This window comes from Metopolophium dirhodum, chromosome 2 (assembly GCF_019925205.1).
Source record: "Metopolophium dirhodum isolate CAU chromosome 2, ASM1992520v1, whole genome shotgun sequence".
In the NCBI taxonomy this organism is placed as follows: Eukaryota; Metazoa; Arthropoda; class Insecta; order Hemiptera; family Aphididae; genus Metopolophium; species Metopolophium dirhodum.
In genome coordinates, this window is record NC_083561.1 from 40,311,060 (window position 1) to 40,333,023 (window position 21,964).

Below are 21,964 nucleotides of genomic sequence, written 5' to 3' on the forward strand. Positions count from 1 at the left end.
TTAAGTCTGACCATAGAGAGTTCAATCTGCTAGAATACTTAGTGGGAAGACCTTACCAAAGAAACTGAATGAACTTGGTAACTTCAAAACTGCAGACCAGTGGAAAAAAGTAGGCAAACATAACCATTTTATTCACAAACGTATTATAAATTATATTTCTGGACGTACAAATTGTTGACATAATAACAAGTGTTGACTGTTTGTTGATACAAAGCTATTATAGGTATATATAGATATATGTTTTATATAATATAGATGTGGCGAAAAGCTTGTGCTCGAAAAAAAAACCAGATTTAAAAAAGTATCTTGGTCAGACTGGAAATAAAACTACTAGAGTGCCTCCAGAATCAAGTGAAAGGTAGAAATTAATAATTTCTGGTAAAGGAACGTCAGAAGGTATCGGTATAGCTGTAGCTGGATTTGGGCAGGCTACATTCAACCCAAATATCAATGACTACCAATTTGAATGTATCGGACTTGAGATAAAAAAAAATATATTATTAATTAATTATAAACTATTTTTATAACAAATATGAATTATTAAATGCCAAAAATATTTTGCAGGATCACAACAAATTAATATATACTGTAACTGAAGTAAAGGATTTAAGTGAAACTATTATTAATGCAGAAGAGGTATTTTAATTCTACAAAATGTACCCAAGTTAGTAAGTACATATTATTAGTAATTTTTTTTAATTTTAGGATCTTAATGTCATTAATGGTTTAAAAAGGTAAAAATTTTAGTTAAAATTATTGTTTTAAGAAAATGTGTTGTATCTTCCATGTTATAGGATATTATGTTGTGCATAATCAATCAAGGTATACCTAGGTCAAATCCAGAAAACGTTTCTTGAATTTTGTTTCCAAAAAATGAGGAACTAAAAACTAAACTAATGAGAGCTATACCTTGCTCCAACTTAAAAGTCACTCCTTATACGTAGTTTGTGAAAAGCATTTTAGAGTGGAGTAAATTATCAGGATTTGAGAGTCAGGTACTGGTATTACAAACATTTTGGTATGTATTATGTATAAATAATGTTTTTAATATTTAGTTGTTGCAATAGTATCAATAATAATATTATGCAACATTTAGTAGATACCTACCTAATTGAATTGTTCTTTCAGATAAACCTGAAACGTCTTAAGTAGACTAGTGAAGTCTCCTTCTATATTCCCAGGGCTTCAATACCTGTCCAAGCCCACCAAGAACAGAAAATCCCACACAAAAAGGAGTGCTATACAGTTCAATAGAACAGGTAATAGCAACTTTACCATTTTGTAGCTCATAATATTTGAGATTTTACTATTAGAAAAATACTGCTCCTACCTAATCCTCTGTACCATAAGGTACTCCTGGTTTGATGCTTTGCGGCTACAACTATGTACCTCATATTAGGTCTGGGAGCTATCCGACGAGACACCCTACAACCCATGATGAATCATGACTTGCATATTGTCTCCTGTACTAGTCCATATTCATATAAACCATACTCCATTAGCGTATTCTACTAACTATTTATTTGAGTACTTATATTTTATTTCATATAATAATTTATTATCTATTATGTTTGTTGTCGGTCAATGAATCTAGGTAACATGTAAAATGTATAAAAACATATTTGATTTAGAACAATTTGGTAACAAATTCCTTGTTAAAAATTAATTTAAAATATTAATAGTATTTTACAACAGCTTAATAATTTTTATCTGTGTATTGGGGGCCCATTATGACATTATAACACCAACAACCAATATCCTAGTATTCATTACATTACAGCAAGTGTAGGACTGAATGGACGTTGGCAACATGAACAGTGACCATATCTGTTTGATTATAAAGTACCACAAACACAAAGCTGTTTGCATGAAAACATATAAAAAGAAAACAGATGTCAGAAGGTAAAAAATGTATTTGGCTTTTGTCGCTTTATAAGAAGAAGCAACTTAACACTGTTAGAAAGGATAAATAATAAATAAAAAAAAATGTATTAAGGTCCAAATTAATATTAGAGAGAAAACTAAGTACTAGAAAAGATGATTGAAGGGTGCCGGTTTTTCCAATTTTCCGAAATTCCATAAAATTTGAAAATTATATTCTATATTTTAGTTACTACCTTAATTATAATACTTTTTCATTAATCTACAGCTCGATACCTACTTTTTTAGGGGGAAGGGCAAGCATGACCGCAGGATAGAATCTTACCAGGGGCAAAATAAAAATTACTTAAAATATAATATACTCACTAATTAGATAATAGTAGAATCAAATTAATAGTAATATTTAATAATAAAATAATAATATTTAGATGTTTAATAATTTGACTTAAACGATATTCTTATATTTATTAAAGTTTGAAGGTACATTTAAACATAATAAATCATTAAATAAAAATTGAACTCTTCTTGGTTGCATACAAAATAACTGAATTACATCAATTATAACCTTTATTTTTTCTTTTTTAACAATGTCTTTATGAATATACAATAGAGCTAATTCATTTAATCCATCTTCTGAGATTGAATTCTTTGGTCCCGTGTAAAAAGGGCTTAAGTGATTCATAATGAGACCAACTAATTGATTCATTTTCAGGAGATACCTTAAATTTAATTGTAGAAGTAATTAACTACTGAATACTATAGTGAGTTATTGTACATGTGTTTTAAACCTACTCTTAATGTTTTTTATTGTATAATTTATTTCGTACTGTTTTTAGCAAATGTGGAGCATCTGAAAAAAATAGATTCTATGTTTCCTATTCATTGGGTGTATAATACTATTTTTAAGATTATCTTTTATTCCATTTATACCAAATTATTTCTACAATTTTCTATTGGAAGAACTGGTTCAGGAACAATACTATCTATCATAACACCAACATTTTCAAGCAATGATATTGCCTTTATAACTAATTGTGTGAGTACAATACCTGAAAAACATAGTAATATACATATTATTAAGTTAATATAATTATGTTTTAGTTATCATTCACTGGTCCTTTTGAACAAAATACTGCAATAAGCTGAGTAATGTTTTACCCAAGAATTTGAAATATCATTACAAGCTCGTGATCTGCCTTTTCACCTGTGTTCAAAGAAGGGTCATCATTACCAAAATTTTCTAATCCAGAATAAGTTAGTGTCTTTGAGTTGACACTAATACTCTGACGTAAGAAAATTTCATCAAATAAGATCATTCCGTGTTTATCATTTTCATTTAGTAAAGATATCTTTTTTTTATATATCTTGAAAAAGTTGTCATCAACACCACAGTTTGTATTTGTCATTGATAAATATCTTCGAATAGTCCGAGACGACAGTAATGGCAATATAACCTGGTTTCTTAAAAAATTGTAAGTTGAAGATGACCTATATAAATAAATTGATGATAATCATTATTAACTATCATAATAAAATTTATAATAATAATATAGTGAAAATCTTACCTAATATGAAACAATATACATAAAAGTAGCCAATTTTCAGAGTATCTTTAGTTTACTGGTTTAACTTTGCTGGTATTAAGCATTACTTTAATCAATATTTGTTGAGGTTCACTTAATTTATTATTGTCACATATCTTTTTTAACGAATCATCACATAAATGCTTCATTTTATTTTCTAAATAAGATAATGTACAATTCATTTTCTCAATTTTGTTTTTTAATCTAATAACATATTTTGTATTATCCAAATATTGTAAAGATATTTTTTGTAATTCTATATTTTATTTCTTACCTGTAGTTAAATTTTTGTGTTATGTGCTTATTTCTTTATAATGTGTGTAGAGTCTTAAGTCTATTTGGTGTGAGTGTTGGCACAATATTTTTTTACCGTTTGTCATTTTACTCCTTTGATTATACACCCTAAATATTTGTATAATTTTTTCACACCATAACCATCTTTTTGGTATAGCATTTTGCAGTATTAATGAACAATTTTTGTGTCTCCAAATATTATTTAGCCCTTTAATTGCATGTTTAGCTGATATGCCTTATAAAAATATAAAAATATCATTAATGCATTTATTAATTAATCATGAACTAAGAATCTTCTTAATTCATGCTATAAATATAAGTATTTCTTAGTACAGACCTAAATTAAACCTACTTTTCTTTTACAGAAAAAATCTAGACATAGCCACTGAATCAATTCTATTGCTTAAACAGAACGCAACCGGGCAACCAGTTCCAAATTCATCAGCTACGAGTAATGTTGTAAGCTGAAAGTCATGGCTGGTAGTTCATGGGTGCTGTCAACGCAAATTCTGTCAGTTGCATATTTTGACAAAACATCTATTTGATATGGTGTCATTATTACAATCATAAAATCGTCTTTCAATAGTGGACCTTCTTTTTCACATCCTTGCATTTTTTAAATTCTGTACATTCTGTGTTTTATTTTTTAAAATTATGTCATACGAATATAATACATTAAACTGGATTTTTTGTAATGATATTCACATTATTATACAGTTCTGTAATATAAATAATCATATATATTTGTAAATAATATTAAAGTACAATAAGCTTTCAATACCTTCGTTTTACTTATTAAATATTAAGTAAAGAGTTAAGTTAAGAGTAACAGATTTATTATGTTTTATTTGTATTATGTCCTGTAAACATAGGCACAAATTGACTAAATTTTTTGGGGGGACCGAAGCATCCCTCCCCATTGCCATATTGCTTAGTACCACAGAATATAAAAATTAATACTAATTACTAGATTTTGAACAGAGGGGGGGACTAAGTCCCCCAAGCCCACTCCCCCTATTTGCTCCAATGCCTGTAAACATTATTAAAATAATAATAATAAATAAATATAATATTGTAATATTTCTCGCCTCCACCTCAAGTAGGTAACATATAAGTGTATATATATACTTAAAAAGGTACTTAATGATAATAATTAATAAATATATACTGTAATATTTCTCAACACCACCAGTTATCCACTCTTAACCGTGATTTATGATTACGATTTAGGAGTATGACATTGACATTGACAATATTGACATAGTGCTTATAGTTCATATTTCATTAAATCATAACATAAAAATATGTACATTGTACAATATTAGTTTTACTATTTACTAATACCTATGATGTAAGTATGTCACATTGTGACTTAATTATAAATGTCTGAAGTTTTGCCAGTTGCAATCAGTTGTTCATCGATGTCCATTTAATAAAATAAAAACAGTGAATGAGTTAAACACATTTTATTAGTTAGTATCAAATATTTGTTAATAAAACATTATCATATACTATATAATAAACATTTAACATAGGTAATACATTACAATGAAATGTTACATGATATCATGCTGCAGATAATTGTAGTAGTAGAGTGGTCAATTTGTCCCAGCGCTCTTTGACACCTTCTGGAATCTATTCTGAGAATTAATGAATAATTATGTTACAAATCACCGAACAAGACATTCACATCAATGTTATCATGTGCATTCAATAATAACAGTAGGTATAACGTATGATTTATGTAAAATAGTAATAATAATAATTTACTTCATTCTTCCGTCCCCGAGTTTCCTCTAAGAATTGTTGGTAAGTATAGTCGTTTAACATGTCTGTTGCCCCATGCGTACTGGCAGTTTGCTCACACCTCTCTAACGCTGTAAAAAAAACATAAAATTAAATAACGAAGACAAACGTTTGGGTACCACAGAGGTTATAACCTAACCTGATTCGGCTCCGATAACTACTTTGTCAGTGGACTTCTTTCCTGAATCGCTTCTTTGTTTGTCGGCCACTGGAGGCGAAGCCGTCGCAGTCTTCTCTTTCATCGCCTGCGTTTGTTCCTGTAATATAATTGAAACGTCATCTTATTAATTAATATCTATTATAATTCATTATTATTATGTCGACATCGACCCGAGTCGAGACATAAAACACACGTATCTTACCGAAAGGACGAGATTGTCAAAATTAATGTTGGCAAGTGATTCCTCGTGATCCATATTGCCGTCGAGGTTCGTTTTTAACTCTCGTAAACCGTGTCCAAGATAGAAAACACTCAAATGGCGAATGTTCAATGCTTATAAAAAATATAACCAACAAATCGTGTGACAATAATAACTGATAAGGAAATAATATTATCAACACGAACCACGCACAAGATATCACACTCACAGATAATATCTCGGCTACCCAGCAAAACCTCGTAAGTCACTTTTATCAAATTGATCAGGAGAAGCGAAAAACTGTGACACGTATTATTATTTGACAATTATAAACTATTATAACTTTATATACTCCTTTTATGATTACTCCACATTGGTGAAAGACAAAAAAATCAACATTTTAATATAATTGTGAAAATAATTTGACTTACGAGTTTTTGATTTTTAAAAAAACTAGACTTACGAGTTTTTGTAATTTATTAAATGTACTTAGGAGGTTTTGATTTTAAGTAAATTTGACTTACGAGTTTTTGATTTAACTTTAAAATCCTTTTATTTATAATAACCATAGAAATATCATAAAAACAATGTTGATTTAATTATTGAAACATGAACTAATTAAAAATGATTTAACTATCAAAACATGAGCAAATAAAAAAAAGTTGATTTAACTATTAAAACGTCATGAACAAAACACCTAACAGGTTGTACCTTCAATTACAGCAAGTGAATCATCAATATTAACCATTTTATCACTATACATTTCTACATTAGGATCAGTATCAACTTCTAACGCCATATCAAATACATCAATTTGAGTATTACAGTTTTCATTATTTACAATATCAGTCTCCAGATCTAATGAGTTATATTAATAAATGTATACAATATTATGAGTGAAATAAAATGTAATAACATAAAAAAAACACCTAACATGTTGTACCTTCAATTACAGCAAGTGAATCATCAATATTAACCATTTTATCACTATACATTTCTACATTAGGATCAGTATCAACTTCTAACGCCATATCAAATACATCAATTTGAGTATTACAGTTTTCATTATTTACAATATCAGTCTCCAGATCTAATGAGTTATATTAATAAATGTATACAATATTATGAGTGAAATAAAATGTAATAACATAAAAAAAACACCTAACATGTTGTACCTTCAATTACAGCAAGTGAATCATCAATATTAACCATTTTATCACTATACATTTCTACATTAGGATCAGTATCAACTTCTAACGCCATATCAAATACATCAATTTGAGTATTACAGTTTTCATTATTTACAATATCAGTCTCCAGATCTAATGAGTTATATTAATAAATGTATACAATATTATGAGTAAAATAAAATGTAATTACATAAAAAAAAACACTTAACAAGTTTATCATCAATGTTATTTACATCATCTCTAACAAAATCAATTACAGAATTCTGAGCACTAGTATCAGAATCTTCAGAATCACTAAAAGTGTTTAAAAGTGATTGAATTTCACTGTCTGGTAACATTTTGAATACAATAATGTATTATAAATATTTCAAACGTTTAAAATAATATAATAACTCATAAGTCGTAACCGTAGATATGTAAATAATGTATGCCATTAATGATTTATCATAATAGTACCTATAAGTACCCAGTCGGCTGATTTCAGATTTACAAGGTTTTGTTATTGATACTGTTGTTACGAGTTTTTGTTTTTGTGTATTATCTTATGAAAATAGCGGGAAAAACAATGATATTATGATATCAAAACGTGCGTAAATGTACAGTGCATCCAATAAAAAAAAAAAAAATTTAGTTTACAGTTTGGTCTAGTATTAATAGTATTATTAATAATATTGGAGTAGTTTGATTTACATTCGTAGTTGTATATAATTGGAGAACTTGTATTCGTAGCATTCGACATTCAGATCAATATGTTCGGAACGTTTTTTTATCGTGTCAATGGATTATCGTAACTGAAGTAGCAACCAGTTATGTACCTCATGGCGGGCCAATAGGACTGCGGAGTGGCGGTGTCTAAACATTTTAAGACTGTTCCTCTACTACCCACCAAACAAGTCGATACCAGTCCAGTGTGATCACAGATATATATATATAATAACTAGATACCCGACTTCATATACAACAACATTATTAAATTATGATGCCCGACGCCATTTGTGACTTTGGCAATGTTTACAAATTATAATTGTTTTGATTGGCTATGGCCTTGTTTGATATGAAATGTTGTTGTTTATTATCATATTACCTATCTAACGATTAGTAAATATTGCTAAAGTTGCAAATGGCTGCCAGCGTCATTGATAAGAAGAAGTCGGGTATCTAGTTATCATCACGGACTAAGATATTATAATGGACTGGAATGACAAGGTGGGTGGGTGACAAGACGAGCGTCTCGGGAGCAAAATTGCGCCACCAATCAGAATCGTTCACATTTGTTATCACTATTTGTGGAAATCACGTTTCTTATCATAGATGATAAATAATAATATATATATATATAAAAAAATAGAATATAATAGTTACAGTAAAATTTAAATATGTCATCATTAAATAAATGGGTACATTAAAATATTTGTCAAACCTAAAGTCCTAAAATATAAAAATAAATCATAGTAAAAAAAAAGCAAGTGGATATTAAAATATATTACTGGTAAGTATGATCGTAGGAAGTATGTATGTTTTTTACTTCTCCCAATACCAACCCTTCCTTCAGAGATTTCCTTTCGTTACATTCTATTCTACCACTGAGTAATTCAATTTTTCTTTTTTTGGCCACAAATCGTTTCTGTTTATCGATGTTCTTGTTTTCAGGTTACTTATTTTCTTCTATTTCGAATTATTTTCGATTATCTTTCGTTTTCCTTGCAATATTTGAAGTAAGGAACTGCTTGTTTGTTTATTCATTTCTGCAATTTCTTTCTCGGTCACTTCACTTTTACCTGCAATAAGGGATGATAATATTCCTATTCCAGCTTCTAATTGATTTTTTATTTGAAACAACTGTTCATATTCTTTATTTTTATTTGTTTTAACTATTGATTTTTTTTTCTTTTATTGGATGCACTGTACATTTCCGCACGTTTTGATATCATAATATCATTGTTTTTCCCGCTATTTTCATAAGATAATACACAAAAACAAAAACTCGTAACAACAGTATCAATAACAAAACCTTGTAAATCTGAAATCAGCCGACTGGGTACTTATAGGTACTATTATGATAAATCATTAATGGCATACATTATTTACATATCTACGGTTACGACTTATGAGTTATTATATTATTTTAAACGTTTGAAATATTTATAATACATTATTGTATTCAAAATGTTACCAGACAGTGAAATTCAATCACTTTTAAACACTTTTAGTGATTCTGAAGATTCTGATACTAGTGCTCAGAATTCTGTAATTGATTTTGTTAGAGATGATGTAAATAACATTGATGATAAACTTGTTAGGTGTTTTTTTTTATGTAATTACATTTTATTTTACTCATAATATTGTATACATTTATTAATATAACTCATTAGATCTGGAGACTGATATTGTAAATAATGAAAACTGTAATACTCAAATTGATGTATTTGATATGGCGTTAGAAGTTGATACTGATCCTAATGTAGAAATGTATAGTGATAAAATGGTTAATATTGATGATTCACTTGCTGTAATTGAAGGTACAACATGTTAGGTGTTTTTTTTATGTTATTACATTTTATTTCACTCATAATATTGTATACATTTATTAATATATCTCATTAGATCTGGAGACTGATATTGTAAATAATGAAAACTGTAATACTCAAATTGATGTATTTGATATGGCGTTAGAAGTTGATACTGATCCTAATGTAGAAATGTATAGTGATAAAATGGTTAATATTGATGATTCACTTGCTGTAATTGAAGGTACAACATGTTAGGTGTTTTTTTTATGTTATTACATTTTATTTCACTCATAATATTGTATACATTTATTAATATAACTCATTAGATCTGGAGACTGATATTGTAAATAATGAAAACTGTAATACTCAAATTGATGTATTTGATATGGCGTTAGAAGTTGATACTGATCCTAATGTAGAAATGTATAGTGATAAAATGGTTAATATTGATGATTCACTTGCTGTAATTGAAGGTACAACATGTTAGGTGTTTTTTTTATGTTATTACATTTTATTTCACTCATAATATTGTATACATTTATTAATATAACTCATTAGATCTGGAGACTGATATTGTAAATAATGAAAACTGTAATACTCAAATTGATGTATTTGATATGGCGTTAGAAGTTGATACTGATCCTAATGTAGAAATGTATAGTGATAAAATGGTTAATATTGATGATTCACTTGCTGTAATTGAAGGTACAACCTGTTAGGTGTTTTGTTCATGACGTTTTAATAGTTAAATCAACTTTTTTTTATTTGCTCATGTTTTGATAGTTAAATCATTTTTAATTAGTTCATGTTTCAATAATTAAATCAACATTGTTTTTATGATATTTCTATGGTTATTATAAATAAAAGGATTTTAAAGTTAAATCAAAAACTCGTAAGTCAAATTTACTTAAAATCAAAACCTCCTAAGTACATTTAATAAATTACAAAAACTCGTAAGTCTAGTTTTTTTAAAAATCAAAAACTCGTAAGTCAAATTATTTTCACAATTATATTAAAATGTTGATTTTTTTGTCTTTCACCAATGTGGAGTAATCATAAAAGGAGTATATAAAGTTATAATAGTTTATAATTGTCAAATAATAATACGTGTCACAGTTTTTCGCTTCTCCTGATCAATTTGATAAAAGTGACTTACGAGGTTTTGCTGGGTAGCCGAGATATTATCTGTGAGTGTGATATCTTGTGCGTGGTTCGTGTTGATAATATTATTTCCTTATCAGTTATTATTGTCACACGATTTGTTGGTTATATTTTTTATAAGCATTGAACATTCGCCATTTGAGTGTTTTCTATCTTGGACACGGTTTACGAGAGTTAAAAACGAACCTCGACGGCAATATGGATCACGAGGAATCACTTGCCAACATTAATTTTGACAATCTCGTCCTTTCGGTAAGATACGTGTGTTTTATGTCTCGACTCGGGTCGATGTCGACATAATAATAATGAATTATAATAGATATTAATTAATAAGATGACGTTTCAATTATATTACAGGAACAAACGCAGGCGATGAAAGAGAAGACTGCGACGGCTTCGCCTCCAGTGGCCGACAAACAAAGAAGCGATTCAGGAAAGAAGTCCACTGACAAAGTAGTTATCGGAGCCGAATCAGGTTAGGTTATAACCTCTGTGGTACCCAAACGTTTGTCTTCGTTATTTAATTTTATGTTTTTTTTACAGCGTTAGAGAGGTGTGAGCAAACTGCCAGTACGCATGGGGCAACAGACATGTTAAACGACTATACTTACCAACAATTCTTAGAGGAAACTCGGGGACGGAAGAATGAAGTAAATTATTATTATTACTATTTTACATAAATCATACGTTATACCTACTGTTATTATTGAATGCACATGATAACATTGATGTGAATGTCTTGTTCGGTGATTTGTAACATAATTATTCATTAATTCTCAGAATAGATTCCAGAAGGTGTCAAAGAGCGCTGGGACAAATTGACCACTCTACTACTACAATTATCTGCAGCATGATATCATGTAACATTTCATTGTAATGTATTACCTATGTTAAATGTTTATTATATAGTATATGATAATGTTTTATTAACAAATATTTGATACTAACTAATAAAATGTGTTTAACTCATTCACTGTTTTTATTTTATTAAATGGACATCGATGAACAACTGATTGCAACTGGCAAAACTTCAGACATTTATAATTAAGTCACAATGTGACATACTTACATCATAGGTATTAGTAAATAGTAAAACTAATATTGTACAATGTACATATTTTTATGTTATGATTTAATGAAATATGAACTATAAGCACTATGTCAATATTGTCAATGTCAATGTCATACTCCTAAATCGTAATCATAAATCACGGTTAAGAGTGGATAACTGGTGGTGTTGAGAAATATTACAGTATATATTTATTAATTATTATCATTAAGTACCTTTTTAAGTATATATATACACTTATATGTTACCTACTTGAGGTGGAGGCGAGAAATATTACAATATTATATTTATTTATTATTATTATTTTAATAATGTTTACAGGCATTGGAGCAAATAGGGGGAGTGGGCTTGGGGGACTTAGTCCCCCCCTCTGTTCAAAATCTAGTAATTAGTATTAATTTTTATATTCTGTGGTACTAAGCAATATGGCAATGGGGAGGGATGCTTCGGTCCCCCCAAAAAATTTAGTCAATTTGTGCCTATGTTTACAGGACATAATACAAATAAAACATAATAAATCTGTTACTCTTAACTTAACTCTTTACTTAATATTTAATAAGTAAAACGAAGGTATTGAAAGCTTATTGTACTTTAATATTATTTACAAATATATATGATTATTTATATTACAGAACTGTATAATAATGTGAATATCATTACAAAAAATCCAGTTTAATGTATTATATTCGTATGACATAATTTTAAAAAATAAAACACAGAATGTACAGAATTTAAAAAATGCAAGGATGTGAAAAAGAAGGTCCACTATTGAAAGACGATTTTATGATTGTAATAATGACACCATATCAAATAGATGTTTTGTCAAAATATGCAACTGACAGAATTTGCGTTGACAGCACCCATGAACTACCAGCCATGACTTTCAGCTTACAACATTACTCGTAGCTGATGAATTTGGAACTGGTTGCCCGGTTGCGTTCTGTTTAAGCAATAGAATTGATTCAGTGGCTATGTCTAGATTTTTTCTGTAAAAGAAAAGTAGGTTTAATTTAGGTCTGTACTAAGAAATACTTATATTTATAGCATGAATTAAGAAGATTCTTAGTTCATGATTAATTAATAAATGCATTAATGATATTTTTATATTTTTATAAGGCATATCAGCTAAACATGCAATTAAAGGGCTAAATAATATTTGGAGACACAAAAATTGTTCATTAATACTGCAAAATAATAATAATAATGCAATGCTATCAAGTAATACTCATTTTATTATTTTTTATTTTCAACAAAATACTATACCAAAAAAATTGTGGTTAGGGTACAGAACAGCTGTGATTTCTTAGATAACATGGTTGTCACAAATTCATTAACCATAATATTGTTATTAATTTTTTTTGAATCTTCGTGGTTTTTTAGTTAGTGTTTAATTCTATAGAATTATTATAGATAATAATATTATCTAGTCTAATATTATAAGTCGGTTCTATTCCGTCTCTTCACCGCTGGTAATAAGTGGTTTGAATAATATGTTTAGTCCTACGAAACCAATTTCTAAAAATGTATCATTTTAACCAGGCAAACTCATATCAAACAGGCAAAAGGTTATAGTTTACAATATTTCAACTACTTACTTACTTTTTTCATTTACAAATATATAATAAATTAACACATTAATTGTACATTTCTATTGATGTTTGGAACTTGGTATTATCAGACAAAGTGCTAATGGATTTTGCCACTTACCTACTGCCTCTGCTAAGCGATCTTTACATAAATTGACTTGCATAATAAATACAAATATGATGGATATTGGAGCTCGGAAGATTTGTGGAAAAAAACAGGTTAACAGGTATTAACAGGTTTTCATTAATTTAATTTCATTATTTTTTTTTATTAATCCTAGAAAAAAGACATTATAAAAATTACAATTTTGATTAATCTCCCTCCCTTAAGCTTGAAAGCTTGTGTGGGAGAGAGGCAGTCATTTAGCAAAATATATTAAATAATATAAAAAATACTAGCTGATCCCGTGTAATTCGTTGCCCGTTAAATGTACCAACTCTAGACTCTATGACTCAAACTTTGTTCAATTCGTTATTGAATATTCGGTGTATGGTGTTCAAAATTTATCTTAACTTTTCCGTTTCCCAGGATAAAAATTCTGATTCACAGCAGTATATTATCAGGTAGGCAATAATATACCTGCGTTAGATCGCAGAACTCGTGCTATTTGTACGTAAGTGTATAATTTAACTCTAAAGTATCAAAGTTATACCAAGTTTGTCGTATTCCACCTATGGTAGATTAATACAATCAATTAATACAAAATCTTAACCTAACAGAACCTTACTAATATCAGATGAATAAAAAAAACCAAATTTAACCATTTTTAAATTAGCCAGCCTTCTTCCCAGAGGTCTAATCTACACACAAATATTTATTTATATTTTTTTTTTTATATATATAACCAATACCTTAGCAACCATTTATAAACAATTATTTCTACCGTAAATTATCAAAATCCCTGTTTGAGCACTTCTTTTATTTTTTTCTGGACAACCCTTATCACTTAGGGGTATGAAAAATAGATGTTAGCCGATTCTCATACCTACTGAATATGCACAAAAAATTTCATCAAAATCTGTCAAGCCATTTCGGAGGAGTATGGCAACGAAAACTGTGACACGAGAATTTTATATTTGGTCTAAATTTTAAATATTACCTATGCCTGGTGGTTACAATTTATTTTATGATTGTATTGACATATTTATTCGTTTATTTATTTTGTAATTAAAGTTGTGAAATTAGAAAAACTATTTTAGAATTTTTATAATATCATCAATTTAATTAAATTACTTATATTAACTATGCAGATACAAAATAATTTTAGTTTTCAAATATCTGCACATACCTAATACAGTAGGCAGTTCAATCGTTTTCACTATATAGTTTTTTCAGTTACCTAACACATGTGCAGACATAGACGTGCGCACGGGGCAACCCAGGCTCGACCGGAGATTTAGAGGCAGAGTAAATTGTAAATACCTAATATATATCCGTATTTTATAAAAGTATGTTTGTGAAGATCATGGACATTCTATTTGTCCTGATAGCTAATAAAATGAAACCAACTAAAACTAACAAAAGCATTGTGAACAATAACCATAGTTATTGTGTAACAATGTTTATAAGGTATAGATTGTTCTGACCTATACATTTATAATAAATATTATTGAAATAAATACCTTAATTCCATGATTCCAACATCTTCTTCACAATTACTTAAATCTGACATGGTTTTTATCTTAACTATATACCTAAATGTAAAATAAATAAAATAGGTATAAGTACTTAAGTTTGTAAATAATAAAAATGTGTCTAAACTCTAGTCAATTTTACCATAAATATTTAATAATATTATGTATTCTTCAGTATTTTATTTTAAACAATAATAGTTATTACTTTAATGCATTTAATATACTTAGGTAATATAAAATGTAATTCTCAATCGATATTGTTATTTAGTTGACATTGTGAGAGCTAATATTTATTATTTATAAAGAAATAAATTAGGTAATTGATAACTCAAATACAATCATTATTCAAATTTTCAAAACCACTATGCATCTATGCCCTTTTAATAGTTTTACCAAACTAGGAAAAGTTTTGGATGTAATTGAGCATATTATTAATTTCATGCCTAATTCAAGTTAGTTATCAATTAAAAAGTCGAATGTTTCAACTTCTTCAAAAAATCTTCTACGCTTAGTAGATTTACTAATATTATGGTTATACTTACAAACTGAATGTTCTAAATAATTATAAATATAGATATAATTAACTTTGTACCTACTTATATCACGCAAGACGCAATGGCGGAACGTGGAAACCTCAACGGAAAGTACAATCAACGAAAATTGACACACGTTCAGTAGCTTAGCGAAGTACAATAAATCCACAAACTAAACGGAAAACGTTATACGTAGATACAAAAAACAACACTAGGTATATACGCAAATGCAAGATACAATGGCGGAACGCTGAAACAGTGAAACATTCAAACCAAACATCAACGACAACAATCAACAACAACAAATCCAGAACTCACGAAACGAACCACGAGGCAAAAAAAAATGATTTTTCGTAACCGTGGAATATGGATACCTAGTGGAGCGTGGAGCGTCGCAGTGAAGCACTAAAATATAATATTAATAATTTTACAATGCGCTGCCGCCGCGCCGTTATACTCGTTAACTATAAACAATAAATTAATATTATATTAGATAGTACAATAGTAAATACTAAATACGCATGGTCACTCGTCGGTCATATCGTACCGCGCGGTATCGACGTCGTTCATCATGTGGGTAGGGTGAGGTATGCTTAGATCTAGAATATTCACGAAAATATAAAAATAGCTGATATTTCCAAACAAAAACAAAAACCTCAACCGGTCTGTAGGTACTCCGCGATAGCAACACGTATTGCTTAATGAATAATGCGCCATAATATATTCTATAGATTTTAGTATTGTTTACTTGTTAGTTCTTAGAACCATAATAGTTAATAATATAATATATTATAAATTATAATTATTTTAATATAGGAAGTTGATTGCAATAAAATGATTGCTACTTTAGATGTATAGAAATCGCAAAAAGTGCTAAGCACCTCATACACTACACAAACATTGATAATCAACATAATATTTATTGTTTATAATAAAATAACAAATTAAGAAGTACGAATACCTATATAATATCTTATACAAGGTTTATACAATACGTCAATATGTATAATAATAGTATTGATATATAGTTTATTCAATATTGATGTATTGATATATTAAAAATATAAATATAATTATATATATATTTACAATTTAACTCAAATTACTAGGTAGGTCTTGGGACGATTAAAATACATCCCATCGGGAAGTTCCAAATAGGTATCAATTGAGTACTACACGGGTGGTACCAGGGAGGTCGAAATGCAGCCCATCAGGAAGTTCCAGTTAAGCATCGATTGGGCGCTTTATAGACGGTACCCGGGAAGGTCTGTGCTGTTAGGGAGGTGAGATAGTTTCAGGTGAATGGACGAAACCAAGTCTACCGATAAAGAAGTCGGCAGGAGAAACCAACGAGGATGCCAAAGCACGTTGGCAAAGGCAGACAAACGCTTGGCAAAAAGCGGACGGTAAATGTCAGAAAATAATAGTTACCTCAGTGGACGATGATCCATTACAATATTTGATTAACTGTGAGACTGCATTGGAAATGTGGGAGAAACTGCTGAGTATTTACGAGCAGAAGTCTGAGGCAAGTATACATTTGCTTCAACAACATTTTTTTAGTTATTCAAAGGAGTTGACAGATGACATGTCGACGCATATTTCTAAATTGGTCAATTTAGGAAGGAAACTTAGAGTAGCGGGTGAACCAGTTACGGATAACATGGTTATGACAAAAATACTAATGACATTACCAAAAGAATATTATCATTTTTACAGTACTTGGGATTCAGTCCCAACGGGAAGTAAAAATATAAATAATTTAACTAGTCGGTTGTTGATTGAAGAATCACTGGTTATCCAGATCAAAGGTGAAGTTGGTGAACAAGAGAAATCGAGTGCATTTCCAGCCAAATTTCAAAACAGATCCGATGGAAAAAACGGCAGTTATGGTAAAGGTAAAAAGCAATTTACTAATAAAAGTAATGTTAAATGTTATTACTGTGGTAAAATTGGTCATTATAAAAGAAACTGTAAGCATTTTCTAAGTAGTATGAAAGGTGGGAAAACCGGTACTACAGGTACAAATTTAAATGCATTTGTAAGCGAGTCAAGGATAAATGAAACTACAACAGATACGTGGGTTTTAGACTCAGGCGCGTCGGATCATATGAGCGTGAACCTAGAATGGTTTACAAGTTATGAACCATTGAAATATACACAACAGGTAACAATAGGTGACGGAACAAATCTGTACGCAACAGGAAAAGGTAATATTAATATATTATCATACGTGAACGGTAATTGGAATAAAAATTACTTGGCAAATGTATTGCACGTGCTGGGATTAAAATTTAATTTATTCTCGTGCGGATCAGCGTTAGACAAAGGTTTAGAACTAACGTCAGACAATAAAACGTGTGTGTTCAAAAAAAACGGGATTCCTGTATGCATAGGCACAAGATGCGGTAGGTTGCTTGAATTACAGATCAAAGTCGAAACACCGTTGAAAGCTGAATGTTATGCGAACATTGCAGTAGAAAAACGATTAGAAGTATGGCATAAGCGTTTAGCTCACCACAATATTCAATACGTGAGGAATTGTTTGGCAAAACATAATATTGATTATTCAGCCAAGGACGATCAATTTGTATGCAGCGACTGCATAATCGGGAAACAACACTGTCATTCGTTCAGTAAAAGTGAGACCGAATATTTTAACGTCGGCGATTTAATACATGCAGATTTATGTGGACCGATGCAGTGGGACTCTATCGGTATGTCAAAATATTTTTTATTATTTAGAGATGACTACTCACGTTACAGAACGGTATATTTTATTAGAAATAAATATGAAGTAAAAAATATTATGGAAACATTTATAAAAAGTGTTAAAACAGAAACAGGATCTAAATTCAAAATATTAAGGACAGATAATGGGTTAGAATTTGTAAACAAGGATATTACAGGTATTCTACAGAAATATGGCATACGACACCAAACTACGGTAGCATATACACCGGAACAGAATGGGAAAGTCGAGCGTGATAACAGAACAATCGTAGAAGCTGCCAGGACAATGATATGTGCGAAAAATCTTGACGTATCATTATGGGCAGAAGCTGTGAACACAGCGGTGTATACACTTAATCTAACCGGAACGAGTTCACAGAATGGTAAGCCACCTTACGAGTTATATTATAAAGTCGTGCCAGATATTAAACATTTACGAGTTTTTGGTACTGCGGTATATACACACATACCAAAGCAAAAACGTCAGAAATGGGATCCAAAAAGTGAAAAAGGAATATTTGTTGGCTATCCGAACAGCACGAAAGGTTATCGTGTATGGTATTCAAAAACAAATAAAATATCCGTGTGCAGAGACATTATATTCGAAGACGAATGTAATAATTATGAAAATGTAATTGCTGACACATTAGAGTTTACAGACACTCAAATTAATTCAACGGGCGTGCGTGAGAAGGACGAAAACATAGTCGATGATAGAAATGTTATGGTTCTACGTGACAGGAATACACTTAAGAAGCCGGACAGGTATAATGTTCAGACTTTTATTGCTAACTGTGTCAGTCCATTGAATTATGATGAGGCAATTACTGGGTCAAACAAAAATGAATGGAATGATGCTATGAACGACGAAATTAATTCATTACACGAAAATCAGACTTGGACTCTAGTCGATTTGCCACAGGATAAAGTTGCATGACGAAATGCATGGGTGTTCAAAACTAAATATAAAACTGACGGTAGTATAGATAAATTTAAGGCCAGATTGGTCATTAAGGGTTGTTCACAGAAATATGGTATAGATTACCATGAAACATTTTCGCCAGTGGTCAGATACGAATCAATTAGGGCGATATTCGCAGTAGCAGCTGTGAAAAAATTAATACTACGACAATTCGACATCAAGACAGCATTTCTGTACGGAGGACTACAGGAAGAAATATACATGGTACAACCACCAGGATACGAAGATGGATCGAATAAAGTATGTAAGCTTCGGCGTAGTTTGTATGGCTTAAAACAAAGTCCAAGATGTTGGAATATACGCTTTAAGAATTTTTTGAATGCATTTGGTTTACAATGTACCGAAGCGGATGCATGTGTATTCAAAGCTGATAACAGCCAAATTATTCTTGCAATATTTGTTAACGATGGTTTAATCGCGGCAGATAATGAAGATATAATAGAGAAACTTTTAACAAACTTGGAGAAAGAGTTTGAGGTTAAAAAGGGAAACTTAGAATATTTTCTAGGTATGCAGGTAAACTTAATGAAAAATGGTTCATTCTTTGTGCATCAGACAAATTATGCATGTAGCATAATTAATAAATTTAATATGCTGGACGCCAAGGAACTTTCAATTCCGATAGACAAATCACATACTATTGAACAAAAGGAAGAATCGGAGATATTAAGTGAAGAAATACCTTATAGGCAGGCAGTAGGTAGCTTACTGTTTTTATCACAGGTAACGAGACCAGATATAGCATATGCAGTAAACTTTGCTAGTCATTACTTAGCAGAACCAACTAAAGCTCATTGGAACTTGGTAAAATGGATTATACGATATGTCAAACGAACATTTAATTATGGCTTGTATTTTAATCACAATACACAACTGTCATTAGAAATATTTAGCGATGCAGATTACGAAGGTGACGTTCAGACACGACGTTCAACGTCAGGATTTCTATTCAGATACGGGTCAAGCATAATTTCATGGACATCGCAGAGACAACATTGTGTGTCATTGTCATCGACAGAGGCTGAATACATTTCGGCCAGTGAAGCTGTAAAAGGGATCATGTGGATTACGCGGTTGATAATAAGCTTATCAAAAACAGGTGATAAACAACCGGCATTATTCATTGATAATCAGAGTGGTATTCGTTTAGTTAAAAATCCGGAGTTTCATAAGAAGACAAAACACATAGACGTACGATATCATTTAATACAGGAGAAATACGAAGAAGGACAATTTCAACTACAGTACATTGGAACAGAGGACCAAATTGCGAACATTCTAACCAAGCCTTTGGTTAAGGAACGATTCGAGAAATTGCGGTCAGCTGTAGGAGTGACTACAATTAAAGAAATTATTAATTGAGGGAGAGTGTTGATATATACAATTAATATTAGTATTCAAACCATGTAAACACACGTGCGTGTACAATGTCGTTTTCTAATAGATACTTATGCAATTACGATATAGCTGTGTAACACCTTTACTATCGCTTTCTATATTATACACGGATACGGGATGGCCTCGATTGTTCATATAAATAGGGCCTTTGATGTATGAAATAATCTCTTGCACAGACGCGGTGTGTGTGTATAGTCACAGTTTAATGTCCAGTTGTACGATATTATATATTATACTTATACATAATCATATTGTCGTGTTATAACTTATTATATTAATGCTAACATCATTAGTCCACCAAGCTTCTACTTTCAACAAACATCACAAATAACTTTGGCCTATTTCGATTGGCAACGTTGTCAAAAATTCAATAAAAAAATAATATTCGTTTTTTCGTATTTTTACAGTTTTAGTGATACGTATTCATAATTTGCATGTAAAATACGACCACTAGGTCCAAATACCTAAAAAGAAATTCGTTAGATTTATCACGAACATTCAAAATCACCAAGAACTTTGGCCGATTTCAATTGGTAACATTGGCAAAAATGCAATAATCGAATAATTTTCGTTTATTAATATTTTTTACATTTTCCTGATTCGATTTCATAATTTGAAAGTAAAATATAACCACAAGGTCTAAATACCTAAACAGGAATTCGATAGGTGTATAACGAACATTCAAAATCACAAAGAACTTTGGCCTACTTCGATAGGCAACATTGTTGAAAATGCAATTAAAGAATGATATTCATTTTTCATATTTATTACATTTCCCTGATACGATTTCATAATTTGAAATTAAAATATGACCATAAGGTCTAACTACCTACTAAATACCTATACAGGAATTTGTAAGGATAATAACGATCATAGATTTTTACCAAGAACTTTGGTCGACCTCGATTGGCAACATTGGCAAAAATTCAATAATCGAATAATTTTCGTTTATTAATATTTTTTACATTTTCCTGATTTGATTTCATAATTTGAAAGTAAAATATGACCACTAAATCTAAATAACTTTAAAAGATTTTGTAAGGATTATCACGATCATTAATTTTCACCAAGAACTTTGGACAACCTCAATGAACAACATTTGCAAAAATGCAATAAATGAACAATATTCGTTTTTTAATATAGTTACATTTTCCTGATACGATTTCATAATTTGAAAGTAAAATATGACCACTAGGTGTAAATACCTATACAGGAAATTGTAAGGATTATAACAATCATTAATT

At 30.0% G+C, this 21,964-nt stretch overlaps 2 protein-coding genes across 2 annotated transcripts; one reads left to right on the forward strand and one right to left on the reverse strand.

The window, feature by feature from the left end:
- Nucleotides 1-5,209: 5,209 nt before the first annotated feature.
- On the reverse strand, nt 5,210-6,085 carry LOC132939845 (uncharacterized). Its single transcript, XM_061007244.1, has 4 exons — nt 5,927-6,085; nt 5,704-5,821; nt 5,529-5,635; nt 5,210-5,398 (listed from the first exon to the last, which is right to left on the reverse strand). The coding sequence occupies exons 1-4, from the start codon at nt 5,978-5,980 to the stop codon at nt 5,357-5,359; spliced, it is 321 nt and encodes a 106-aa protein (XP_060863227.1). The 5' UTR covers nt 5,981-6,085; the 3' UTR covers nt 5,210-5,356.
- A 4,792-nt stretch (nt 6,086-10,877) lies between these two features.
- On the forward strand, nt 10,878-11,753 carry LOC132939850 (uncharacterized). The gene is made up of 4 exons (XM_061007249.1): nt 10,878-11,036; nt 11,142-11,259; nt 11,328-11,434; nt 11,565-11,753. The coding sequence occupies exons 1-4, from the start codon at nt 10,983-10,985 to the stop codon at nt 11,604-11,606; spliced, it is 321 nt and encodes a 106-aa protein (XP_060863232.1). The 5' UTR covers nt 10,878-10,982; the 3' UTR covers nt 11,607-11,753.
- The last annotated feature ends 10,211 nt before the right edge of the window (nt 11,754-21,964 follow it).